The sequence below is a fragment of the Mobula birostris genome, chromosome 23, assembly GCF_030028105.1.
Source record: "Mobula birostris isolate sMobBir1 chromosome 23, sMobBir1.hap1, whole genome shotgun sequence".
NCBI lineage: Eukaryota > Metazoa > Chordata > Chondrichthyes > Myliobatiformes > Myliobatidae > Mobula > Mobula birostris.
In genome coordinates, this window is record NC_092392.1 from 38586835 (window position 1) to 38611911 (window position 25077).

The following is a 25077-nucleotide window of genomic DNA, read 5'->3' on the forward strand; positions in this document are numbered from 1 at the left end:
GACTCAAAGCTGTTCACAACAAAATAATACTACAGGGTAAAATGTGAGAAACTTTTCCAGTCAACACTGTTTCGTTAACATCTGTTGTGTGCAATGAAAGTGGGGAATGTTTCATCAAATGGAAACAGAATGGTACAATTACCAGGTGATCACATTACTGCTCACCTAGTGCCTACAGAGTAACTGCAACTTCAATGCGTACATGAAGGTTTTGGCATCGGAACAACTTTAGAGAATTTTCCAATAGCTATAACAGATGGCAGCTAAAAAGCATACATTATAAAACCATAAACCCGGAGTTTTTACAGAACCATTTATTTCAAATAAAAATCTGTGTGACTTTTTACAAGACTTTTTTTTAATCTATTTTAGAATAAACATGATCCAAAGCTTGCAGATTTTATAGGATTAAGATACATTTCTTGGATCCATTTGTATTTTCTGCATTTACACAAAAGTTTTACATGATACCAAAAACAATTATGCACAACTTTCAATATGTAAACAATCAACGTATCTAATATACATTAACAAGAATGGCAACCGCTTTTCTGTGATTGGGGTTATTAAGAAAATAAATTGCATTAATTGAAAACTACTAGTTAATGTTTTTTTTACAACTTGTTTACATTATTTTAAATTAACCGCTAGTATGTATCCTACATGGAATCCAAACTAGCAAATACACATCTTATACAGAACTGAAAAATTAACCCTCAGTAAACATTCTCACATTAATAGTAAACTAAAGGGAACTTGGCAAATGTTTGTACCAGGAAACTATATAGAACAAATCCACTTCTATTTATATTCCAGTGTTTGCAGCATTAATAATTTTCAATTAAAAGTTTTAATGAACTAAATCTTGAATAAACCCAAGATAAAGTAAAAACTATTCTGCATGGTCATGCATCTTTATGTATTCAGTATAAATTCTATGTTGTTGTTCCTTTCCGCACCTTGTTGCACATTGGGCAGCAACTTTGCTGTTTATTTGGTATTTCTGTCTGTTTTTTTTTACGAGGCCGAGTTGCTAGCTCAACGCTCAACTCAGCAAGAATGGAAAGCATATGAGGAGCCGGCTGGATTCGATCCTGGGACCACTCGCCTTGAAGTCTGATGCCGATGCCACGACATCACTGGCCGGCTTATAAATTCTATGAACACTTGTAAAAATAAAATAGGTCATAAAGTCTTAAGCATTGATAACAGTCAGCACTGCAGTTTTTTTTTGAAGGCTACATCAATTAGAGGTTTGTTAGTTGGATCATATTTAAGTTACATTCCAATTATAAGTGTATGCTGTTGAATTTAGTGAGTGGGGGCAATGGCACAGAGCAGTTACTGCATCAGATCAATGAGATGATGGGAAGAATTTTCTACAATCAAGAGAGAAATGGGATTCTCTGTTGCAGCATGATTTGTACAGACACCTGCCAAGAAAGATTACAAACAGCAGTGCAGATAAAACCTCATTCTGAACTGAAGCAAAAAATGAATTAGGAAGGAATTGGATAAAAATCCTCAAAGCCAATGTACAATATCTTTGACCCATATCACTGAGAACCAGAATGTGGCTTCATGTCTGTGCCTTCTATCAGCAAGTTTTCAAACAGTTCTCTACGTCAACACTGAATAACGGCAGGTTTCTTTGCTGATGGAGAAGAGGAACATCAGACAGTATTAATGGATACCAGTTCCATTCACGTCCTTAACAGCATGCCTTGAAGATTGATTCGGCAATTTAAACAAAGGGTCAGGACATAATATTAATAATTTATATATTTATTTAGAGATACAGGCAGAATATGCCCTTGCAGCCACCTTGTCCAGCAGCCCAATTTAACCATAAACTAGTCACAGGATAATTTATAATGATCAATTAACCTACTAACCAGCACGTCTTTGGACTGCAGGAGAAAATTGGAGGACCCAGAGAAAATTCACACATTCCATGCGGAGAACATGCAAACTCCTTACAGATGATGTCAGAATTGGACTCCAATCTCCAAGCTGTAAATAATATAGCTGCTTTCTGAAGAGATGGTCTTCCACTTCCATGGAAGAGTAAAGTCAGTCTGTTTTACTTGTTAGGTCTGGAAAAACTAACTCAAGGAAAATCTTTGTCATGGACTAGTCTTTTTGAAAGGAGCCAGCAGGCAGAGTATGGTAGGACATGATGTAGAAGTAACAATCAATTTCTACTCATTGGAAGAATTATCCAAAACACTCATTTTTCCTATATCCATATGGCAAAAATGGAGTAACCGTTAAAGGAGTGACTGGGAAACTTTCAAACCCCAAAAAAATTATCTGAACAAGTTGTTAACTCCAACTTGCAAATAAAGTAATATTATTAAAAGAATTAGAACTTGCTTCCATAATTACAGTGAATGAGATTACTTCTGCAGTTGTTTGTGATATAATATAGAAATTATTACATCTATATCATGCAAATATTTAGCCAATTATAACTTACACTAAGTTCTGAACAATTATTTAATATCTATACTGTCCAGACTCGACAATCAGGGTGTAATCTAATTACTTACTTTGGTTATTTGCCAATCTAATAAAAAAAGTCATGATTTGATGCATTAATTCTGATTCTCCAGAATTTCTAACTTGCTGCATCTTTCTGCTTAACCTTAGTTTACCAAAATCCTTTTGAAAAGATAAGCACTTCAAACAATACTCCTTATCTGAAATGGACACTGAAAAGTATACAACCTTGGCATTCAGATTTTGTACATTTTACTTCAAAGTTTATCTTACATTGTTTCTTTATTTTAATTAAAAACACTCAATTTTATCCTACTCCAATTTAGTATAACATTTAAAATGTCTGTAAACAAATGCCAAAAGTGCTTACTGTGCAGGGTACTATGATAGTAACAGCACTTTTGTGTAAAACTCTCACCAAAATGTAAAATAACTAAACAGCAAGTTAAAAAATATATAGATTATAAACCATCTATTCCAATTAGATACAAAATCCATCGCAAATATCATCAAACAGGTAACAGAGGTTCTTGTCCAATTTCTCATTTCAACAATATTATACAGGCAAATTATTCCTCTTTGAAAGCATATGGCTAGGACTCATTACTGGATACGCTGGATGTTATTTTGGTATATTGAGAGTTTATTGCTTCAAAGGCTTCATCTCTGTGTAGCATAGCACCAAATACCAGTGGCTAAAGAAAGCAAAGAAAAAAGGTTTTAAAGAAGAATTGATTACAAGTTAAATGAAAGTGTAACAAAAACAGTGAACAAAATTTTTTATTTTATTTCACTCTAACACATTTATGCAGAATCACAAACAATAAATGACACAGGAAGCCACTCAATCCATTGTGCCCGTGCAGACTGAAGGAGATACCCAATCTACCCTCATTTTCCATCACTGACATCGTTAACCCTGCACAGCTCTGCTCTTGAAGTCCACAACCAATTGCTTTTTAAATATGATGAGGGTTTCTGCCTCTACCACCTTTTCAGGCAATGAGTTTGATATCACTATCACCCTTTGGGTGAAAAGTTTCCCTTTATCTCCCCCCTAATGTTGTTACTTTAAAACTATAGCCAGTGGGGTTTGACTTTCAGCTATGGGAAATAGGTCCTTCCTTGTTCCCCAGACATGACACCTCATAACTTTAAACACCACAAATAAGCCTCTTCACAAACTCCTCTGTTCCAGAGAAAGCAACTGCAGATTTCCCAATACTTCTACATATCCAAGACATGCCAATACTGGCAACATCCTTGTAAATGCTCTCTGGTGTAATTACATATTTCCTGCAATGAAGTGACCAGAATTGTATTCTGACGAAGTGTTGTATAAACATTACTTCTCTTCAAATAAAGGCAAACATTTGGTATGCCATTCCGACTGCCTTATCAGCTTAATTGGGGGACCGTTTTGTCGAGCACCTCCGCTCCATCCGCCAAAAGCAGAACTTCCCGGTGGCCAAACATATTAATTCTGATTCCAGTTCCTGTTCCAACATGCTGGTCCATGGCCTCCTCTTGTGCCAAGATGAGGCACCCTCAGTGTAGAGGAGCAACACCTTATATTCCATCTGGCTATCCTCCAACCTGACGGCATGAATATCGATTTCTCCTTCTGGTAGAATTTCCCTCACCCTCCCGTCTTCTTCTATTCCACACTCTGACCTCTTACCTCTTCTCACCTGCCTATCACTCCCCTCCCCGGTCCCCTCCTTTCCTTTCTATCATAGTCTACTCTCCTCTCCTATCAGATTCCTTCCTCTCCAGCCCTTTATCTTTACTATCCACCTGGCTTCACCCATTTTCTTCTAGCTATCCTCCTTCCTCTCAACTCCACCTTTTTATTCTGGTGTCTTCCTCCTTCCTTTCCAGTCTCGGCCCAAAACATCGACTGCTTATTCATTTCCATAGATGCTGCCTGACCTGCTGAGTTCCTCCAGCATTTTGCGTGCAATGCATTCTAAGCTCCCTCTGTTCTACCACTCCTGTCGGGAGTGCAGTAATGCACAACATTTATTTAACTACGCTGTTAATAACTGCTTAAGCCATATAAGCTTAATCACGTAAAACTGAGGGATAATGCTTTCAGTAATCTACTGGTTGGCAGTATCTGAAAAGGGTTTTAGATGCATTACTGGCACAAAAGTCTACCTTTGAATGGAATGTTTGTATGTTATTTAAAAGTGAAAGTATGTGAAACAACAAAACATCAAAAGAAAGGAAATTACTCACCTTTTGGGTATATGGAGTAGTTATTGAAATACCCATTCCAGATCCAGGCAAAACTGACAGAACTTTGTACTAGGGGAGTAAACAAAACAATGAGAGAGGTGAAAAAAAAATAAGAAAATAATTCATACTTAGTGATGAGACTGCAGTTTAAGTAATTCTCAGATGAATAAAAATAACTTGACTATTGCTCGGAAATGCCAAGAGTTTCACCAGTGGGATTTGATTTCGCAGCTGAGGAATCTGCTCTCAGGTTCTGCACTGGTTTTGTGAATGCCTGATTTCAATGGGAAAGGCAAGGCTAAGGGAAAAAAAGACAAGGAAATGCTACCTGGGCATTGCTTAACGCTTTTGATTACTTAAAAGTGCTATTTGCTGAATATTTTTTCCAAGCAAAATTTTCTCACTCTTTGAGCCAGATCTTAATAGTGTGGGCCTGACATTCACAGATGCCTCACCTAAGTAATGTAAAGGGTCCAACTTGATAGCCTGATACATTCAAACATCCAGATTTAAGCAGGGATAGAAATGACAAGAGGACACCTTAGAAACTCTGTCCATTAATTGCTTCTGAAGGTGCTGGGAAATGTAAGCAAAATCAAGATACACTGGGGACCCCTAGCATTTCCAAACAATTTTATAATTTAAAATAGATGAAGTACTTAAAGATCATGATTCTTGGATATTGTCTAAAAATGCAATGTAACAACAGATACGAAGGCAAGGAGTTGTTATTTGTAATGGGAAACCTCACTATCCCTAATATGGACTGGGATCTCATAATTACAGTAAGTTTAGACTGGTAGAATTTGTTAGGTATATCCAAGAGGATTTCTTGAACCAATATGTATATCGTCCAACAAGAGAAGGGGCCACACTGGACCTGGTGTTAAATACTAGGTCTAGCCAGGTAACTGACTATTCAGCAAAAGAACTGCAAGTGATCACAATACCTGAGGTTTTTAAGATAGCTATAGATAACGATTGGGTGGCAGACTGGAAATACGTCTCCACCAAAGGAGGTGTAAGGTGCTCCTTCCCTCCACTAGCCTGCAGGTCACCCTTGGGCAAGGTGTAGCACCTGCTTAGCCTCCCCACCCCGATCAGGGTCATGTGAAGCTATGAGAGCGGGGCTCACACGTCCTGTAAAGACACTGCCTAGAAGAAGGCAATGACAAACCACTTCTGTAGAAAAATTTGCCAAGAACAATCATGCTCATGGAAAGACCATGATCAGCCACTTCATACGACATGGCACATAATGAACAAACGAACAGATAAGGAGGTGTATGGAGCTTGCAGGAGAATATTAAATAGGAACAGGATAAATTACAAGAGTTATTAGGCAGGAACTAGGGAGGGTTAATGGGGGAAAATCTGTTTTTGGGCAAGTCCACATCTGACACATGGAGGGTGTTGAAAGAGCATTTGCACTGAATACAACACAGGTACATTCCAGTCAGAAGGAAGGATGGCAAGATAAGGGAACCTTGGATGTCAAGAGAGTTGGTAAATTTAGTCAAGGAAGAAAAAGAAGTGCATACACGGCTTAAGAAGCAGAAATCAAAAAGAACCTTGAGGATTATAGAGAGAAAAGAATTGAAGAAGGAATGAGGAGAGCCACAATGGACCAATAAAAGATCTTTAAAAACAGGGTTAAAGAGAATCCCAAAGTCAAGTCAAGCTTATTATCATTTAACAATGTACACGAATACCAGCAAATGAGATGTTTCTCCAGACCAGGGTGTAAAGCATAGCAAATTAAATATCATAGCGTACAGTACAAATTAGTGTGGGCACGTGGCCAAGTGGTTATGGCATTGGACTAGTGACCTGAAGGTCGTGAGTTCAAGCCCCAGCCGAGGTAACGTGTTGTGTCCTTGAGCAAGGCACTTAATCACACATTGTTCTGCGACGACACTGGTGCCAAGCTGTATGGGTCCTAATGCCCTACCCTTGGACAACATTGGTGTCATGGAGAGGGGAGACTTGCAGCATGGGCAACTGCTGGTCTTCCATACAACCTTGCCCCGGCCTGCACCCTGGAGAGTGAAGACTTTCCAGGCGTAGATCCATGGTCTCGCAAGACTAACGGATGCCTTTATTTATTTTACAGTACAAATTATCCGGTGGCACTTTGAATGCAACATGGCAGGGAATGCAGAAGCTAATAGCGTGAGGGAAGAAGCCGTTTCCCATCCTGATCACTCTTGTCTTTATGCATCGGAGTCTCCTGCCTGATAGTAGAATGTCAAACAGGATGCTGGATGGCATCCTCTACACGTTTTATCTATACATTTATCAAGAGCAAGAGAATAACAAAGAAAGGGGTAGGGCCCCTCAAGGTAAAAGGAGGGAACACATGCTTGGGAGTGGAGGTGAGGTCAAGGAATAATGAGGTAGTGTTCATTAACAATTCAGGGACCTGATCCTCTAGAGGAAGGATGTGTAACAAAGGGAGATTGGTGTAGGGCACGCTAATATGCTGGAACATTTCAAGATAAAAGAGGAGGTAGAGTTGGGTCTCTGAAAGAACATTAAGTCCCCAAGACCTGATGGGATATACCCCAGATTATTGGGAAAGCTTGCTGGGGCCTTGACCAATATCCAGAGAACTGGTGAGTAGCTAATGTTGCTCCATTATTCGAAGATGGAAATAGGGATAATCCTGGAATCTATAGACTGGTGACTCTCACATCACTGATAGGGAAATTACTGGACAGGATTCTTAGCTTTAGCATTTATGTACATTTTTCAAATGCTCTTAATTAGGGACAGTCAGCGTGGCCTTGTTTAGGGCAACTCATGTCTTACTAATGTGATTGAGCATTTTGAGAGGTGATTAAGGGGATTGATAAAAATAGAGCTGTGGATGGTGTCTACATGGATTTTACTAAGGCGTTTGACAAGGGCCCTCATGAGAGGTTCATCCAGAAGACTGAGGTGCAGGGGATCCATAGTGAGTTGGCTGTTTAGGTTCTGAATTAGCTTTTCTATAGAAGACAGAATGGTGAATGTGACTTGGTCTGACTGGAGGTTTGTGACCAGTGGTGTTACACAGGAATCTGCAACAGGACGCCTGTTGTTTGTGATATATATAAATGACTTGCATGAAAACATAGATGGGCGGGTTGGTAACTTTGCAGACAACATAAAGATTGGTGGTGTTGAGGATAGAACAGAAGACTGCCAAAGGATGTAGCAGGATATAGGTCAGTTGCAGATGTGGACAGGGAAATGGCAGATGGAGTTTAATCTGGCCAAATGTGAAGTGCTGCACTTTGAAAGGTCAAATGTAAACGTACAGTATACTGTTTATGGCAAGACCCTTAACAATATTGTGGTGTAAAGGTATTGGGGTCCAAATCCATAGCTCCTGAAAGTGGCTACACATGTTGATAGGCTGGTAAAGGCAGCACATGACATTTTTGCCATTATTAGTCAAGGAATTGAGTTCTAGGGTCAGGAAGTTATGGTGCAGCTTAATAATCTATTTATTAATTTATTGAGATATGGCTCTGAGTAGGCCCTTCAAGCTGCACCACCCAACAATCCTTGCCTAATCGCAGGACAATTTACAATGACCAATTAACCTATCAGCTACGTCTTTGGACTGTGGGAGGAAAACAGAGCATCCGGAGGAAACCCACGTGGTCACAGAGAGAACATACGAACTCCTGACAGGCAGCAGCGGGAATAAAACTCTAGTTAGACTGCATCTAGAGTACTGCATTCAATTCTGGTCATCTCATTACAGGAAGAACATCAAGGCTTTGGAGTGGGTGTAGAAGAGATTTACCAGGCTGCTGCCAGGACCAGAGGGCATGTGCCACAAGGACAGGTTAGACAAACTTGCACTGCTTTTTCAGCAGTGGCAGAGGCTTATAAGATTATGACAGGCATAAATATAGACAAGGAAGTATCTTTATCCCTGGGTTGAAATGTCTTATACCCAGACAGCATGCATTAAGGAGAGAGGGGTTATATTCAAAGGAGATGCTCAGGGCAAGTTATTTCCTACACAGAGTGGCAAATGCCTAGAATGCATTGCCAATAGTGATGGTGGAGACAAATATGATATATTCAAGAGGCTCTTGGATAGTCACATTAATGTGTAGGAAATTGAAAGATGTGGACATTGCGCAGGCAAAAGTGATTAGTCTGGTTTATCATTCGATCACTAAATTAGTTTGGCACAACACGCAGTTTTATGTTCTCGTATAAGAGCATACTGCCTTGTCATCGGGGCTCTCATAAATTTCCCAAACTTTGGAATAACATACAGCTCTCATATCTGTCATATTCTCCTTATGTAGTATTCTTCAAGCAGATCATGGTTTTAGCTGAAGTAGTTTTATGTGGTAGATTTAAACTGAGTGCAAACTGAACACAGATCTCATTGAAATGAAATCACCTACATTAATGCTGAAATGTGTAAGCACATAATGATTCAAAAATTTTAAGGAAATTATCACCATCGCTCTTCATGACAGAAACCCAATAGATGAAAATATTATTAAGGTCATTCTTATTTATACTCAAGAAAAATGATGAAATTTAAATATTAATAGAAAAGTTACAATGTGAAATATCTAGTTGCACCTCATATAAGCCTTGGCGAGTTAACATATAAAAATTCGAACAGAAATACGGAGGATCATTCTTAACCACAGAGACTACAACAAACAAACAAATCAGCCAAAATTCAAAATAAAAAGCTCACAGGTCAAACATACCTTTTGTATTTCTGTAACATCTTTTAATTTTATTATCTTATTTTTCTTGGATGAGCCAGACTTGGAACTTTCAAAGCATAAATAACTGGATAGAAAGAAACAAGTTGTAAAGTGTTTGATAGGGAATCTTAATTGATTAAAATAATTAACTCAGCACCTCAATTGGTGATTTTGCATAACCATGGCTGTCACATCCAGTTTATCTTGCATTTACCAACATTCAAAGGTATTATCAATGTAATCAAAAATGTGAAATGTTCATATATGAAGATTTTATTTTTTTATGGATCTAGTGGATTTTCTATCAGAGTAACCATTTAGAATCACAAAGATTATGAGACCATGGGCTATACTGTCTCCATCTAAGATCAATCCAACATGTCACTCCTCTGCTCTCTCCCCAAAGCCCTACAAATTATTTTCCTTCAGATATGCTTCCATTTCCTTCTACTCTGTTTATATTTCATATAATGAGAAATACCTCTACTACATCTCCTTGCAATCTCATCTGTTCCAAGAACAACCTAATTTCTCCAGTCTTTCAAAGCAACTGAAGTCCCTCATCCTGACAATTATTTTGATAATTCTCTTCTGTGCCTTCTCTAAAGACTTTACAATTTTCTGAGTACGCTACCCAGAAGTGGACACAAATTGTGGCTAACCAGTGTTTTATAATCTTAAGCAAGTTCCTTTAATATCAACTGAAACCAGAAATTTGGACCGATCTTCACTGAGCATGCCAAATTACAAAGTAATTTTGTTGTAAGTTTTGATTCTTAAAATAAATATATCATAACAACATCATTGGCAACTTTCTCATCATTAGATAATCAACAACTGTTTATTGTTTTCTTTCGCAAGTTCAAACCAAGTCAATGGTTCTGTGGAAGATTACTTGAATCACTCTGGTGTGCATCGATCTTTTGATACTATGCTATCCATCTGTCTATCATTCATCACAATTAATAAGCCTTCCACATACAGCTGCATATTTGGTGCTACTTCCATGTTGCTGGGTAGCAAGTTTCAGGATTCAAGCCAAAAATGTCAAATCTGTGACGTGTCTCCAAGTCATGATAGTGTATGGTCTGGAGGCAAAATCTGCAGTTGGTGTGAGTCCTATGCTTATGCTGGCCTTAGCCTTTTACAACTCAAGGAGTCAGGATGTGACTTGAGTAGTAGATTTAAAAAAAATTGCTGTGCAGCCACTATGTACGGGGGGGGGGGCGGGTCAAGGACTGAGTATTTGAGGCATAGTAAGGTTATCAATCATGCAGGATATATTCCTTACAAATGGAAATTTCTGACTAGTATCAATTACATGGTGGAAAACAATTGTGGCATATATTCCTACTTTTGTCATTATGTTTGAAGTGTGATCAGTGATGAAGCGGTCTGGTCTTGGAAAGTCCCATGCCTACTGCCTACATGAAGACCCTAGAGCTAAGATAACTTAAGTCTAATAAACATAATCACCTTCTGTAGAAGACAAGTATTGATTTTCTGCTTGTCTGTATTGTATTTTGTGTTGCATGTTTATTATGGGTAATTTGTCACGCGGGTTGGAGCGTGGTGGAAGAGAAGAGTATAGTCACGTATTCACACTTTGTCTTTAATTCAGTTTCATCGAGTTGAGAGTTTGAGCCAGGGAGTGGGCTGGGGGTGATTTTTTTTTTAAATTTACTGTTATTAAGAGCATTAATTTCTCGACCGCTAGATCAATTGGTTGTACTGCTTAGTTACACTAACTGGAACACTAATTTTGCTACGTCGCTATTTTTAGTTCCATTAGTTTTACTGATATAAGACCGTTCGTCTTTGCTGGTTTAGCAATAAAGAATTGAACATACTTTTTTTGGTTTGGAAATTAGATATTCTAGAAGCACAACATACAGTGTCAACTCCAATACTCAGTCTCTGAGCAGTTTTGGTTTGTTTTCAGATAACCACTACATCCTCCGATATGTGAGAAATGATACCTACAATAGATGTGTTTTCCCCTTAATGCCACTATTCAGTTTGAAGAGGCTTCTTGGTGCCATACTTGGTCAAATTGTAACACAATGTCATAGACAATCACTCTCACCTCAAACATGGATCAAGGGAATACAAACCTTTGATCTACATGTGAGTATTTGAAAGCAGACATTATGCTTTTGGTGAATAAGTACTGTTTGATAACTGACAATTGTCATTTTGCCAAAAATTGAGCAATAATTAGGTGGATTGGGTTCACCTTGCATTTTGTGAACAGGTTATGTGTATTTTCAGTAATTTTCAACATTTTAAATGTATTGGAGCAGCTTGGCTAGAGGAACAACCGGTTCAAGAGCAGATCTTCAGTACTACAGTACATCTTGGGTGGTCTCCCATTGCATTTTATGTATCTAATGCTGTCAGACATTTTTTGATATGTAGAATGAATAAAACTGACTGCAAATTGTTTCCTGTGATGGTGGAAATCTCAAGAGGAAAGTGAGATGTGTCATCCATTTCTATCCAATGATGAATGCAAATGCTTTGGGAAAGCCTCAAGCCCTGGTTTCACTGAGGTTGAGTATGTTCTTGGAAACCCTCTTTTTTTTCCCAAGTTGACTAATTGTCCACTACCATTCATAACTATACTCAGTAACCACTACATGAGTGGAATACAGTGTGGATTTCTGTTGCTGTAGCCCATCCAATTCAAGATTTGACATGTCGTGGATTCAAAGATGCTCTTCTACACACCACTGCTGTAATGTATGCCTATTTGAGTTACTGTCACCTTCCTGTCAGCTTGAGCCAGTCTGACCATTCTCCTCTGACCTCTCTCATTAACAAAGCATTTTTGCCAACAGAACTGCCACTCACTGCATGCTTTTTTGTTTATCACACCACCCCCTATAAACTCCAGAGACTGTCATGCAGGAAAGTCCCAGCAGATCAGCAGTTTCCAAGATACTCAAGCCAGCCCTTCTGGCACCAACAACCATTCTATGGTCAAAGTCACTTCGATCAAATTTCTTCCTTCCCCCTTCTGATGTTTGGTCTGACAACAGCTGAATCTTTCGTCTATGCCTGCATGTATTGAGCACCTGCCATACGATTGGCTGATTAGTTGTTTGCATTAGTGAGGTGTACAGGTGTACCTAATAAAATGACCACTCAGTACCCATAGATGTGGCAGGTCTACAGAACACTGGTTGGTGGTATGGAGCAGGGATTCCCAACCACCCCTCAGTTAATGGTAGGAGTTCATGGCATAAAAAAGGTCGGGAACCCCTGATATAGAGCAAAGTTACATTTGACTTGATGTACAATGATGGAATAACCTTTTGCTTATCTATCCTTCCAAGTGATCAGCAGACCTTTCTTGGTAAAGTGAAATGGTACCAAAATCCTTTATCGCGTATTGATTTTGGGCTTTCAATAGCCCCTTGAAAGCTTTGAAAGTGTAAACCTGCCCTGAATCAAAGTTACCTCAGCATCAAAGGTGTCATTTAAATTAATTCACTGTCAATATATGCTGCTTTTAATGCTAATACAAAATACTATTTTTTTTCCAGTACATAATACTCAGTTGGATTGAAAGAATGAAAAACAAATAGGTTGGAAAGCTTTAAATCCCACATAAAAATGACATTTCTGCAATGACCTGGACCAGGAATTCGCAACCTTTTTATGCCATGGACCTATACTGTTAGCCGAGGGATCCGTGGACTTCAGGTTGGGAACTCCTGACCTAAACAGATGACTAACTTTAAAACCAAATACAGCAAGACTTTTTTTTTCAAAGTTTACTATTAAATAAAAACACCATATTAGACTGTATCTGCTTCAGACAAGCTATCATCTCACATTATTTATATGTCTTTTGGCAAACAAACCAATTTCTCCCATTGTAATGAAGTTTGAGATGTTTTAAGATTTTGGCCTTAATTATTAAATTGTACAACATTGAATAATTTGTTATGAATATTAAGTCCCTACAGAATGTTTTAATATAACCTACTTTTCTGTTACATAGAGAAAACCATGCCGAATATAGTCAGTGGGTATCTTCTTGTCCCTATTAATAAGACAGCAGCGCCATCCGTTTTCACATACTGTAGGAGAAAAGAATGGAGAGTTTTAATTGTCAGTGTCCTGTTTGGTAACAAGTTACGTTCTGCGAGAGATTTTTGAACATTTATTTTAAGAAAATCACCAAGACAATGCAGGTCATGCATGGTGATTACAAATTTATCTCTGATAATAAAACAATTATTCTGCTTTTCAAATTAGAAACAAGGAAACAGGATAATACGCTTCAGCCCATGAGCCTATTCCGGCTTTCAATTAGGTCATGTTTGGCCAGTATCTCTATTTTGCTTAATTAAATCTTAGCAAACAAAAATGTACCCTTGCAATACATGTATCAACTGAACTAGCTTTAGAAAAGGTTTTTGAGAGAAAGTACAAATATCCACTAGCCTTAATGCGAAGAACCAACATCATATGGACAGCCCAACTCGAACCATATCATTTTGCCTTTGTCCTAGAGTCCAGGACGATTACTCTAACTATCACAAACAGCTGAGTCTTATTCTTCAATATACAGGAGAATAAACAACTCAGCCTCACAATTTAACCCTTTTAGTCCCAATATTACTCCGTTGAGTGGTGGGGTGGAGATATGTCTCTACCAAAGGAGGTGTAAGGCACTCCTTCCCTCCACTAGTCTGCAGGTTACCCTTGGGCAAGGTGCAGCACCCGCTTAGCCCCCTTCCGGTTAGGGTCACCTGCTTAGCCCCCACCCCTCCCCCGATCAGGGTCACATGAAGCCATGGGAGCAGGTCATAGATGGTCGTATGAGCAGCTGGTGCATATCACAAGTCCTGGTGAAGCAAACACTGATGCCAGGCAGACAATCTCTGAAGAGTATTGATAAAGGCTGGGGTCACCCATCTTGTAAAGACATTGCCCAGAAGAAGGCATTGGCAAACCACTTCTGTAGAAAAATTTGGCAAGAACAATCATGGTCATGGATAAGACCATGATCACCACTTCAGCATTACACGGCACCTATGAAGATTACTCCGTTGAAACTGCAGTCAGCCCCACCCCATTATTTTGCGTTATTGTAAAGTATGTTTCAAGTAGTACCACATCTTCCTTTTCAAGTTGACATTAATCTAAATATCACTTCCCACTTCAAATAGAAATTACTGGTAAAATAAAAGTGGGGGATTCTGGTGACTACGTCGAGGGATACAGAGCTAACGTAAGTAATTGAAACAGAGGTGCAAATCAGCAATAATCAAATCTGCAGCAGGCTTCACAATTACAGGAACCTCAGGATTCACACCACCAGGTTCAGAAACAGTTACTACCCCTCAACCATCAGACTTTTGAACCAAAGGGGATAACATCACTGAAATGTTCCCATAACCAATAGATTTACTTTCAATTCATGTTCTCCATATTTATTTATTATTATTATTTCTTCTTTTGTATTTGCACGGTCTGTTGTCTTCTGCACTCTGGTTAAACGCCATAGGTAGGTGGTCTTACATGGATCCTGTTATAGTTATTATTCTATAGATTTATGAAATATGCCGACAACAAACTGAATCTCAGGGTCATATATGGTGACATACATGTACTTTGATAATAAATTTACCTGAAACTTTGAAGCCTGATCCCATGTTTCTATATATTTAGCAGAAGCCAGTCAACTTCCCATTGCATCATACACTGGCAATGAATGCCAAAGGCAGGTCAAAAAGGCATTGTAAATGGATCTTTGAATGAGCTGACGAGGATGGAATGAAGGAAGGATCATAGGATGAAAGTTAAGGAAATTATGTGAACTAAATTTCATTCAACAGCTGCAGTCTTACTCAATGGAGATGAATTTTTAAAACAAGTGAAGCAGCCAATGTCCAGCCAAGCTGATGCAGTAATGAGTCGAACAGGATAGTACAAGCTCAGCGGGATGCAGCGGGTATTGAAAGGTCACGATGAGGTGCACTGGGAGGGTGCCTGAGAAAAATGCTATTTATTGAATGAGACAAGACCACTGCTTGTTCTGCAGATAGGTAAAGATTCAGAGAAAGTACGTGAGGGACATTATGGAGAGAGTTCAAAATCCACAGCAAATACTGCAGTAATATCTTAATTTACTGAACAGAAGTTCAAATACCAAACAAGAGAAAATCTGCAGATGCTGGAAATCAAAGTAGCACACAGAAAATGCTGGAAGAACTCAGCAGGCTAGGCAGTATCTATGGAAAAGAGTGAAGAATCGATGTTTCAGGCCGAAACCAAGTGCCGATGAAGGGTTTCAGCCCAAAACATCGACTGTTTACTCTTTTCCATAGATGCTGCCTGCCCTGCTGAGTTCCTCCAGCATGTTGTTTATATTACTAAGAGTTCAAAAACAGACAAGTTAGAGAGGAAAGCAATGTAATTTCTAAGTAATAATTTGACATGGAAGACCACGAGTGCGATATGGTGAAGTGTGCAAGAACAGAAAATGGGTAGCAAAGATTTTCTCACTGAATGCAGACAGATCATATGAAGTTCTGTTATGTGACATGAGCTAATTAAAGGACAAGCATTTTACAAAATATTGAGCTTTTTTTAAGAATTATTTCACAGTTTATGTTAATTTATAAACTAATTTTTTTTTTACAAGTATGATTGCCATCTTAACGCAGTCCTGCCAAACAACAACACCCATCTGGAGCTTGCAGCCACCCACCAATTTTGCTGTGTAGCTCTTATTATGCTTAGTTTATTACGCAAAATAACGCTGTCCAAATATCTATCACAGATCCAGAAATAACAGCTTCAAATGTATTTTAAATTAAATCAGATTGTAATACAGCATAGATATAACTGTACTTACCTGGTAAAGGACGTTCATTCTCTGCTAAACTGAAGATCTCACTGAAGCTGTTCTTTTTGCTGTGGGATCGTGCACCATCATCGTCCCGACTATAAACAGACATGGCATTGGCTGTAACGTTGGACCTTGACGCGACTGCTGGAATCTGTGGAAACATCACAATTAGCTGGTGGGTGGGCACAGAAAACTACATAAAAGCAGATGTAATAGAGCAATTAGCAAGTAATATAGACACCCTTCCCTCACTATTACACCCTATTAACGTTCAGGAAAAGAGAAATCTTGCAGGGCTGGAGTCAGTGGTTCCAATCAGCAGTTGAAGCTTCAGTGAGTCTTGGACTCTCATGCACACTGCGTGGAAGTATGAAACTTGGGCAGATGGTGCCGCATTCAATACTATACATGACCCCAGAGTTACTAGGAAACTGCTTCTCTGATCCGAGGTAACTTCAATGGAAAATCTTTCAGTTAAGGCAGAAAGGACATGTGAAGTTCAGTTGTGTGACATGACAAAAAAAGATGGTTGACAAGAGTAGGCCTGCAGATTAGTATGCAAAGTAGAAGGTAAAAGTTTTTTCCCCAATTGTTTGTGCCTTGAATTAGCTGTTTTTTCATCATTCTTATTTCTAAATAATTACTTCAATTTTAGTAGCTTTAAATGACCCAAAGGATCAGAGATATTTAAATATTTAAGTTCACTTAGAACTTAGAAAGAAGGCACAGTTCTGCCCAGCAGTCAGAGACATTCTGGGGTCAGGGCTCTCCTCTATGATGCCCAAGGTCCAACTCCAAAACGCGAAGTCCAGAGAGATTTTGTCTCAGCCAGGCGAGGGCTGCAAATAGATGTCATGACATGAAGGTCAGACTGAATTCAACATATTCTGTTCTCATACATTTACTTCATATCATCTGACTGATGAAAAATAGAACAAGGATCACTTAATTAATTTAAACAATGAAATTTAAAGTGTGCCTTTCAAAACCCTTTGACCATTTTACCATTAACTTCATCTGGTTATCATATCTAGCAGCTTAATAGACTTTCAGGCCATTTCTGATTCAATCCAATGGTCAGATCATCTGTTAGTGTCATATAACTCTAATTCTTTCTTTTTTCTATTGCTTTTGTATTTAAGCTATTAGAATATGAATAACATTGTATTCACAAGATGTGGACAAGGAAGATGAACCATGCCTCTGAGTTCATAAATTCAGGAAAACTCACTAAAATGAACTACTTACAGCTTAACATTTTAAATACATTGCTCCCAAACATTCCCAAACAGGATGATTACAAATTGTATAAAGAAACACTTTAGAAAGAAAAGGTAAAGCAAGCACTGCACAATTTGTACAGTGAGAAAAATTATAACTGCTTGCTTAAAAGAAGCAAATATTTTTCTCTTTTTGCACTATTTAACTTTTTAATATAGATATTTATTACTCTAATTTAGTTTTTATGATGTATTGCAATGTATTGCTGTTGCATAACAACAAATTTCATGACATATCATATGACATGGGTGATCATGGTCTTTCTATGACTGCCATTGTTCTTGGCAAATTCTTCTACAGAGGTGGTTTGCCAATGCCTTCTTCTGGAGAGTGTCCCGACAAGATGGGTGATACTTTCCAGAGATTGTCTGCCTGGCATCAGCGATATACACCAGCTGCTCATATGACCATCTACCACCTGCTTCCATGGCTTCACGTGACTCTGATCAGGGGCTAAGCAGGTGGTACACCTTGCCCAAGGGTGACAATGCAGGCTAGCAAAGGGAAGGAGCACCTTACATCTCCTTTGGCAGAAAAGAATCTCCACCCCGCCACCCAACACAGGGTACACAGTATATGCCAGTGATATTAAACCTGATTCTGAAAACCCTCAAAACCCAAGTCTGTAGATAATATTTAGAACCTTAAACTGAATATAAGGGGCTCCAGTAACTAGAAGACAAACGTATTTATTACAGATTGAGAAGAGTATTGTGCTTAGTTGGGGAGTATGATAGGGAAGGAAGAGTCACGCAAGCACAACATTAAAAGCAGCTAAAAGGACATTGTGCCTCTGGAGGGTGTTCTATACCTACTCTAGGAGCTCCAGAATGACCCAGGTCCAGCAGCACTAAACTAACAAGCAGAAATGTCCTCTGAGCCCAGAGATTTCGACCATTTCCATCAAATGAAAAGTTAGAATGTTCATTGGAAATCCAACTTTTGTTTTTAAACCTTCTATCTTTTACCTGCATTCACAGAATTGCCTGACCACAGAATTAAACAATTTGAAAATAATTTGAAGTGGACATTATTTAGAAGAATTGTGTCATAAAATTCTCCCAATGACTCTGAAATTAGGACCTTAGCCAAACAGACCAATAAAGGTCAATGTTCTGAATGGCGATCTTTTATCCTATTTTGAGTAAATTGCAACACCTTCCTCTTAAACGTTGGTACCCATCATAAACACTGTACCTCGCTTCAGATTCAATTTATCTCTCTGACCATTGGCTCAGTGTGAACCATACTTTCCATAACATCAGCACCCATGTTTTGAGTTTCAACACTCTATTCCCTTTACATCACTGGAACACTCTTAGTCTCCCCATCTGCCTCTACTTAGCTTCACCCAAAGCCCAGATTCACATCATGATCAATTGCAGACCCAAATAATTAATTTCTCACCACGCAAGTTACACATCCACCACTCTTCATAAACTTCAGCTTATCCAAAACTCTGCAGTTCAAATACTACCCTCCATAGGATCCAATCTCAGATTACCCTTTTCTTACTACCTACAATGGCTCATTCTTCCCCAGGTAATACTGGGTTTTACTCTGATGTTCAAAGATTTCCATTACCACTTCCTTCCCTATCCCTGTACTGCTCTCAAGTTCTGAAAACCTCAGAGCTCTGCATTTCTCTTGTACTTAGCTTGCTTACTTATCAAAAGTCCATTGTTCCACCTATTTCTCAAGTCCTGAGCTCAAGATCTCTTCCTTACATCTGTCCATCTTTCATCTTTCTTCCCAATTATTTTACTGATGGATTGAGATACAAATCAAAAACATAAAACAAAATTTGTCTTATTAGTTCATTTGCAACTCTCCATATTTCTGCAAAGAAAAGTAGGCACTTTAAGCAGAAAAACCATATTGCTGAGCATAACCGGCCAAAGATTAACAGGGGACTAAAACAAGTTCTACTGGACTGAAAAATCATAAAAACAATTCATAAAAATTGTTTGCTTCAGATTAATGTCACTATGATGTAATTTTTAAAATTTTCCAATAATAAAATAAATTTATTTCTGAAGATTCTGATTAATCTTCAAGGCACTTTGACATTCATCTCTATTTTTAATTATGCTTTTTATATGCAGTTCAAATCAAATAAACCCAGATGTTTGCAGGACTTCTTTCAACCTTTTAACATATTAAATATATTAACATACAGTAGTGTGCAAAAGTCTTAGGCACATATATATAGCTAGGGTGCCTAAGACTTTTGCACAGTACTGTAGTAATTTTATGTATTGTACTATACTGCTGCCACAAAAAAGTGAGTGATGATAAAGCCGATTTTGATGTGGATCTTTATTGTGGACTGAGAATGGGAAAGGAGGATAGGAGAAGGAAATCATGGTAGTAGGAAAAGGGGAAGGAAGAGGGTGGGGAGTGGGAAACACCAGAGACACACTCTGTAAGGATCAATAAACTAATTGTTTGGAATCAAATTACCTTGCCTGGTGTCTCAGGGCCGGATGTATCTGCACCTGCGCCACCCCCACCCCTCCTTCTCTGCCACCTGTCCCACACTCCTCCTGCGGTCTTTCACCCTCGCAATTTCCAACATGCTTTGCTTCCGCCTGATTTACAAACTCACTCTTCGCTCGACGTTAACAAAGACAGTACCGTGCAAAAGTCTTTGGTATCCTAGTGATATATATGTGCCTTAAACTTTTGCACAGTATCATAAAATGTCAATTTTTTTTATAAAGTTAGGTGGGGGGGGGGGAGTAATTTTATATCTGAATGCTATGCCTGAATCAATTTTAATTTACTTCTGGAAGGTACACATCAGCAGTGTGCGACAATTTAACCTTTCACACACTGCTTTCACAAAAGATTGATATTAAAACAGAACAAATTCAACAGTTATGGGCAAAGGTAAATTATTTTACATACAGTGGATTCCGATACATATTGGCCCGATTAAGCAGCTGCCCCAATTAGCTGAAATTTCATGGAAATAGTTAAAAAGGTATAAAACTGAGTAACAAATTATGTATTTAGGTGAAATACTGAATTAAAACACTACTAATACTCCTACAGTACTATAAATCTGTGTTTCTAATTGTTACCGATGGAGAAATTTATCTAGTGTACACTGCTGTGTTCTTTTGATAGTAATGAACAAAGTCAGTGCAAACACATAGTACAGATAATGGACTATCTTCATATAACGCCGTTGATGATTATATTCTCCAGATTTTCTTTTTTATTGTAACATTCAAGATGACTGCTGATATCTTCAAATTCTTCATAGTTCCCAACTTGTTGAAGTAGTGAAATAGTTTCATTTTCACTTCCGGATGTTTCTGGCATCTCCAAGCCTGAATGCTTGAAACCACAGTAAGCAAAATAGTTCTGAATTGTCTTACTGCTTATTTCTCACTAAAAATCAGTACTTTTTGAACATGAACACACACAACTGATGCTATTTAAAAACTGTTTGCTCAAAACATGGTGAAGTGTCAAACAGCCACGCATTTGCATGCAACTGATGCTAGTTGGAAACTGTTCAACACTGGTCTCCTGTCCCAATTAAGTGGTATAGCATCCCAAATAAACTAGGGCAATCCAGGCTATTTTCTCAAATAATTTTTGTTTTTTTAATGGAGTTGCCCCAAATTAGCAGCTGCCCCAATTAACCAACTGACCTATTAACTGGAATCCACTGTACTGTAAACTTAATGTAACTTAATTATTTGACCCTTTAAAAATGGGCACATTCTATACTTTAAGGGAGATAAAAATTTTGAGAAAGAACTAATTCTCTTTAAAAAATATATAGAATTTAATTTCTACATTAAGCTAAAAATTTAGCTTAAATTTCCATAATCACATTTTCAATAATATTTTTAATTGTTCTACAATTTGTGTACAGAAAATTATTAAACAATACAATAGCACCACAGAAAACAAGACAATAACATGACTACAACTAGATCACACTTCACTCAGTAAATAATATCTAATTTATAATTACAGACAATTGCAAAAGTACACACAATTTTTAAAAAAAATTGTTAGAGACTTAAACCCTACCTTTTCAAACCCTGACAGCTAGCAGAAAAAGAAACAACAAAACATGTAACAGACAACAACTTATATCACACTATTCTAATTGGTGCTAAACTTAAATAATTATATTTCTGAATTACATCTTGCTCACACCTTCGCACTCTCTCACACACATACATAAACAAACTAAACTGGAACCTTGTTAAAGTACACTGATCAATGGCTGGAACAAAAGATTATATCTCTCAGTCAGGGAGAAGAAAGATTAGATTTTTCATCTATTTCATTTAAATGATCAACAGATAGCGAATATAGTTTAGAAAATGCTTCAGTGCAGTCAGTTCTGCAGAAATTGCAATGAGGGTTTAAAGAAAATTCATAATCGAGTTCTACTTTTGTAGCATTAACTATGTTTCCAGGCACTGTTCAAACCCCAAATGTGATCACTACAGTAAGACATTTAAAAAAATTCGAATATATAACAACTGTAGCCATTAACCAGGAACTTGGGTTCATATTGTTTTTACACAAAAGCACTAGATAATTTAACTAAAAGTACATACCCTTCTTGTTGGAATAGCATTTGATCTTTCCTTTAGCTGAGGATCTGTCGGCAAATTCTTCCACACAATATACGGAGTATCATATTTTTCTCGAAGCTTTGGACATCGTTTGAAGATAAAGTCAATGAGAAAAAATTTGACCCCTCCATAAAGTCCTGGAACAGAATGAAGCAATCAACTTCTAAGGGCTTGCATGATCTGGCACAGAAATATTTTTGTTAAGCTAACTAACACAGAAATCTATCTCACCTCTTTCACAAAAATTCATATTCAGCGAACTTCTACACTAATGATTATTTGAAATATTTATTCAATCAAGATTATTACTCTCAGCTTGCACTTATGGCTGTCAAATTTCAATAATTATTAAAGCTAATCTGATACAATGCCTCATTTGGTATAGTTAGGTATACCATACAAATGATACCCACTCCAAACTTCCCAGGAATTTAAACGATGCACCCTTACTTTTCAGAATTAACTGATCAGACTATCTTAATAGACAGAGAGAGTAGCTCTGGAACCAAAAGAGTTTCAGGTAGTTGTACCACTTGAAACTTACCCACAAAGCAAAAGAGATTATATTACCATGATCTCAATTACTTCTGTAAAAACAAAATGTGAACTCTTTCCAAGGGAACACATTAAACCTTGTAAAATGTCAATAATCAGAAATATCCTCAAGATCCAATAAATGTTCATTAAATCTTGGGGCTAACATCATCAGAACTGGCAAGGTATTTAGTGCACAGTGGACTTTAGTGCTCCTGAAGGAATCCATGGCTGGACAAAACAAACGCATCTATAGTTCCTAATAGAGACGTTGTTTTTTGCTCATCTTCATCATCAGAGTGGAACGGATCATTTGCTTAATCTTCAGCAGGATACTAACTGCATGTGAATTCTAGGGATTATAAAGATATTCTGTGGTTCAATAATGTAACTGTTCTATTATCAGTTTTGATAAAGCATTAACTCATCTTAAATTTACTACATTTTAACTGATGGTAACAAGAACATGGAAGTGTACTCAGAAATATTCTACTTTGAGAGGCAGCTTTCAATATCATCAAACAGATTCAAAAACACAAGGCATGCTTAGATGTAACTGGTCCTCACAGATAATCTAAATCCAAAAAAAAAGCTCTACAAAAATATATAAGAATCAGGAGCATGTGTAGACTATTCAGTCCTCTGAGTTTGCTCAAACGTTCAATATGTTTATGGCTGATTTTCTAGCTAAAGATATTTTCTTGGCCTTTCGCCATATCCCATCATTTCTTAATTACCTTATTGAAGGATTACAAGTCCACTAGTATAACCCAGCAAGGCATTTATAATGGTCAGACAAATTTACTGATATTGTTCCCAGAAAATTCATTTGTACAAGGGAACCACTTAGATTTGGAAAAAAAACAAATTTCTATAACATTTCATACAGATGCAAATATCAATCATAATCAAAAGTATCCAGTTATTAAACATCACATTTGAAATTTTACAAAAAGCTTCAGCAAAAGAAAATTATATGGTATTATTTACCTATAATGAGACCAAGAATTCTGTATGGAAAGAAGCAAGATGCAATAAAGAGGAGCCATAAGCCCATGTACAACTTCTGTGTGATTTCTGGATGTACCCACATAAATAAGCTGTAAGAATAAAAAAAATTACAATATATGACATAAACCCTGATCAAATTATTCTTTTATAGCAAACAGCAATTGAAACACTTACTTCTTAATTTTTTCCAGTACATCTGCCATCTTGCCAAAAAGATTCTGTAATTTAAATTTAAACAGCTGGATTCATTTTAAATGCAATAAAAATACAAGTCAGACTACTATGCATTGGAACAACATGACATCCTTACAAACGTACATGTTTACTTGTGATTAGAAAGTGCAAGTCTAATTCTTGTACAGCTAAAAGAATATTACCTAATGAATACTAAATAATCTTTTACACTCACTCCAACAGAAATATAAATTTGGAGTTCTAATTACAAGAAAATTACTTTGAAAAATGTTTACCATGAATATTCTTCAATTATATTGAAGCATATTCCATGGTAGTGTAGCAGTTAGCACGACACTATTACAGCTCGGAGCATTCTGGAGCTCAGAGTTCAATTCCAGTACTATTCCGTAAGGAGACTCTGTACATCCTCCTCGTGGAATGCGTGGCTTTTTTCCATGTCCTTCGGTTTCCTTCCGCAGTCTAATGGTGTAGGTTAATTGGTCATTGTAAGTTAGGTTAGGTTAGATTAATCAGGGTTGTAGATTCTGGGATAGCATGGCTGCAAGGCCCAGAAGGGCCTACTCTACACTGTATCGCTAAATTAAATAAATAAAAAATAAATTACAACAAATATTATGTTTCTCTAAATTCTAAAAGCAAGGCAAACCGATTTCAATACTAGCCTACTATGTCCATAGCATAAAAAAAGGACTTGTTTTCTTCAAATTTTTCAGAAGACCAAAAACTTGGGAAAGTGCATCCGAGACATCATTGTGCCCTCATCCAGTCCTTAAGTATCCATCTGCCACCATCTATATTCCGCTTCCAAAAGGCTTCAGAATTACTCATCAAAAAACTATAGCATCTTTTTTTAAAGTAACAATGAACATTGTTCTATCTTGGAACACCTCTCCCAAAAAGTATCAGACCTTTAGCACTACTGAAATAAGAATATTCAACTTTTCCTTTCAGATGTTGTTCTCAGTTACTGCACATTATATGTATCTTTTTCTCAACCTAAAATTTTGGTCATGGGTGGGCTATACCTTACCACTGTAAGATACAGCCTTGGGTTACCGAAGTAATACTATTTCTGGCACTATGAAACTTAAAAACTGCA

The 25077-nt window shown here is 37.6% G+C and overlaps 1 protein-coding gene across 4 annotated transcripts in view; it reads right to left on the reverse strand.

The window, feature by feature from the left end:
* Nucleotides 1-317: 317 nt before the first annotated feature.
* The window catches only part of gramd4a (GRAM domain containing 4a), a 166381-nt gene continuing 141621 nt past the window's right edge, over nucleotides 318-25077 (reverse strand). For all 4 annotated transcript variants that reach the window (XM_072241011.1, XM_072241013.1, XM_072241014.1 and 1 more), the window contains 8 exons: nucleotides 23955-23998; nucleotides 23760-23869; nucleotides 22218-22372; nucleotides 16351-16495; nucleotides 13471-13564; nucleotides 9477-9561; nucleotides 4744-4812; nucleotides 318-3197 (listed from right to left, as the gene is read on the reverse strand). In XM_072241011.1, coding sequence (XP_072097112.1) covers nucleotides 3096-3197; nucleotides 4744-4812; nucleotides 9477-9561; nucleotides 13471-13564; nucleotides 16351-16495; nucleotides 22218-22372; nucleotides 23760-23869; nucleotides 23955-23998 — 804 coding nt within the window. In that variant the 3' untranslated portion in view covers nucleotides 318-3095. The remainder of the gene's footprint in view (nucleotides 3198-4743; nucleotides 4813-9476; nucleotides 9562-13470; nucleotides 13565-16350; nucleotides 16496-22217; nucleotides 22373-23759; nucleotides 23870-23954; nucleotides 23999-25077) is intronic.